The 1,287-nt window shown below is 39.9% G+C and overlaps 1 protein-coding gene across 2 annotated transcripts in view; it reads right to left on the bottom strand.

Annotated features, from left to right (window-relative positions):
* dhrs1 (dehydrogenase/reductase (SDR family) member 1) overlaps positions 1-206 on the bottom strand; it is a 9,410-nt gene extending 9,204 nt beyond the window's left edge. The window contains exons 1-2 of one of the 2 annotated variants that reach the window (XM_027028748.2): positions 111-205; positions 1-4 (exon numbers count right to left, since the gene is read on the bottom strand). The exon at positions 1-4 is cut by the window's left edge and continues 100 nt beyond it. In XM_027028748.2, coding sequence (XP_026884549.2) covers positions 1-4; positions 111-126 — 20 coding nt within the window. In that variant the 5' untranslated portion in view covers positions 127-205. Of the gene's footprint in view, positions 5-110 lie in introns of both variants that reach the window. The other variant, XM_035536520.1, reaches the window with a different exon arrangement.
* Between the last annotated feature and the right edge of the window lie 1,081 nt (positions 207-1,287).

The following is a 1,287-nucleotide window of genomic DNA, read 5'->3' on the forward strand; positions in this document are numbered from 1 at the left end:
GTATCTTCGGATTCAGCGAACAAGGAATACGTTGCGGGAAATGTTCCGGTCACCTATTTGCTGCGCACTTCAATTTTTTTATAAACGTAAAAAAAATAATGTGGTAGTACCTGATAATGAAGTCATTAAGAATTGATAGCGTTTTTGGATTGACCGGATTCAACAAGGTCTTTAAAAGATATTTAAGACGCTTATTCATTTAAAAATGACAGTACGACACAGTGACGAGGCCAACTAATTAAAAATGGGGAGATGAGGACCTCTGTTGGTGGCACGAAGGCGAAGCCGGTAGGGATGTGATAGCGCACTGTATGTTATAAAATGAATTTTAAAAAAGAAAATAAAATTCTAAGATCTATTCTAAGATGTATTCACTTCATTAAGCCAGCTAAAACCCGAGAACTAAACCTGAAGTTAAAAACATAATGCTAATTGTAAACAATCAAACATTGGTTCTTCACCCACTGTCTCAGCACCTGCCTGGAATACCAGGACATGTCTCCTTGCCATCACAAACCTGAATAAGAATGCCAAGAAGCTCCTCCAGCATGGGTTCGTGAACAGCTACGCAGGTGGGATGTGGCGACAGCTCCGTTCTGTTCATTTTAGAATGTTAGTGAATAATTATTTTGGCATTTCAAATGTCATGTTAACATTTCTGTTTTCGGTTTCCTAGAAAGGTGTCTGAAGATTCATCCAGGATTAAGAAGGGTCTGGTCTCTGCTGCCGGTCCTGCTAAGACCAATCCTCCTGTCTCCAGAGGAGATGCTAGAGTAGCTATCCCTCAGGGTAAAGTGAACCGCAAGAGCAGTAGAAGACCAGATACTCCTAGGGTGGGGGAACACACCTCCAGGATTGTCCAAGAGATCCCTTGTCCCAGTACTAGATCACATAATTCCCAGCGGTGCATCAGTGACGAGAGGAAGAGGATCAAGCGTCTTCTCAACGGAGTCACTTGTGTACAGGTATCTGGTAAATGGCTGTGGACGAGAGTGTCTGCCACTGTTTGAATAGATTGTACTGTATTATGAAAAATCATTTTAGCAGCAGGGTTAGAATTTCTCTTTATTTCTATTAAACACCTGTCACTGATCCGAAAAATGAGCTTGAGGACATCGAGAAAAGTGATGATGTCAATGAGACAGAGGAGAGAATGTCAACACAGGAAATTCCACAAAATATTCATTAATAAAAATGACAATACAAACAGCAAAATGTTTTTGTTTTTTAAATTTGATCATACAGGGATTACAAGAATTCGATGAATTTCAATGACTTGTTTATCAA

This window comes from Electrophorus electricus, chromosome 18, assembly GCF_013358815.1.
Source record: "Electrophorus electricus isolate fEleEle1 chromosome 18, fEleEle1.pri, whole genome shotgun sequence".
NCBI lineage: Eukaryota > Metazoa > Chordata > Actinopteri > Gymnotiformes > Gymnotidae > Electrophorus > Electrophorus electricus.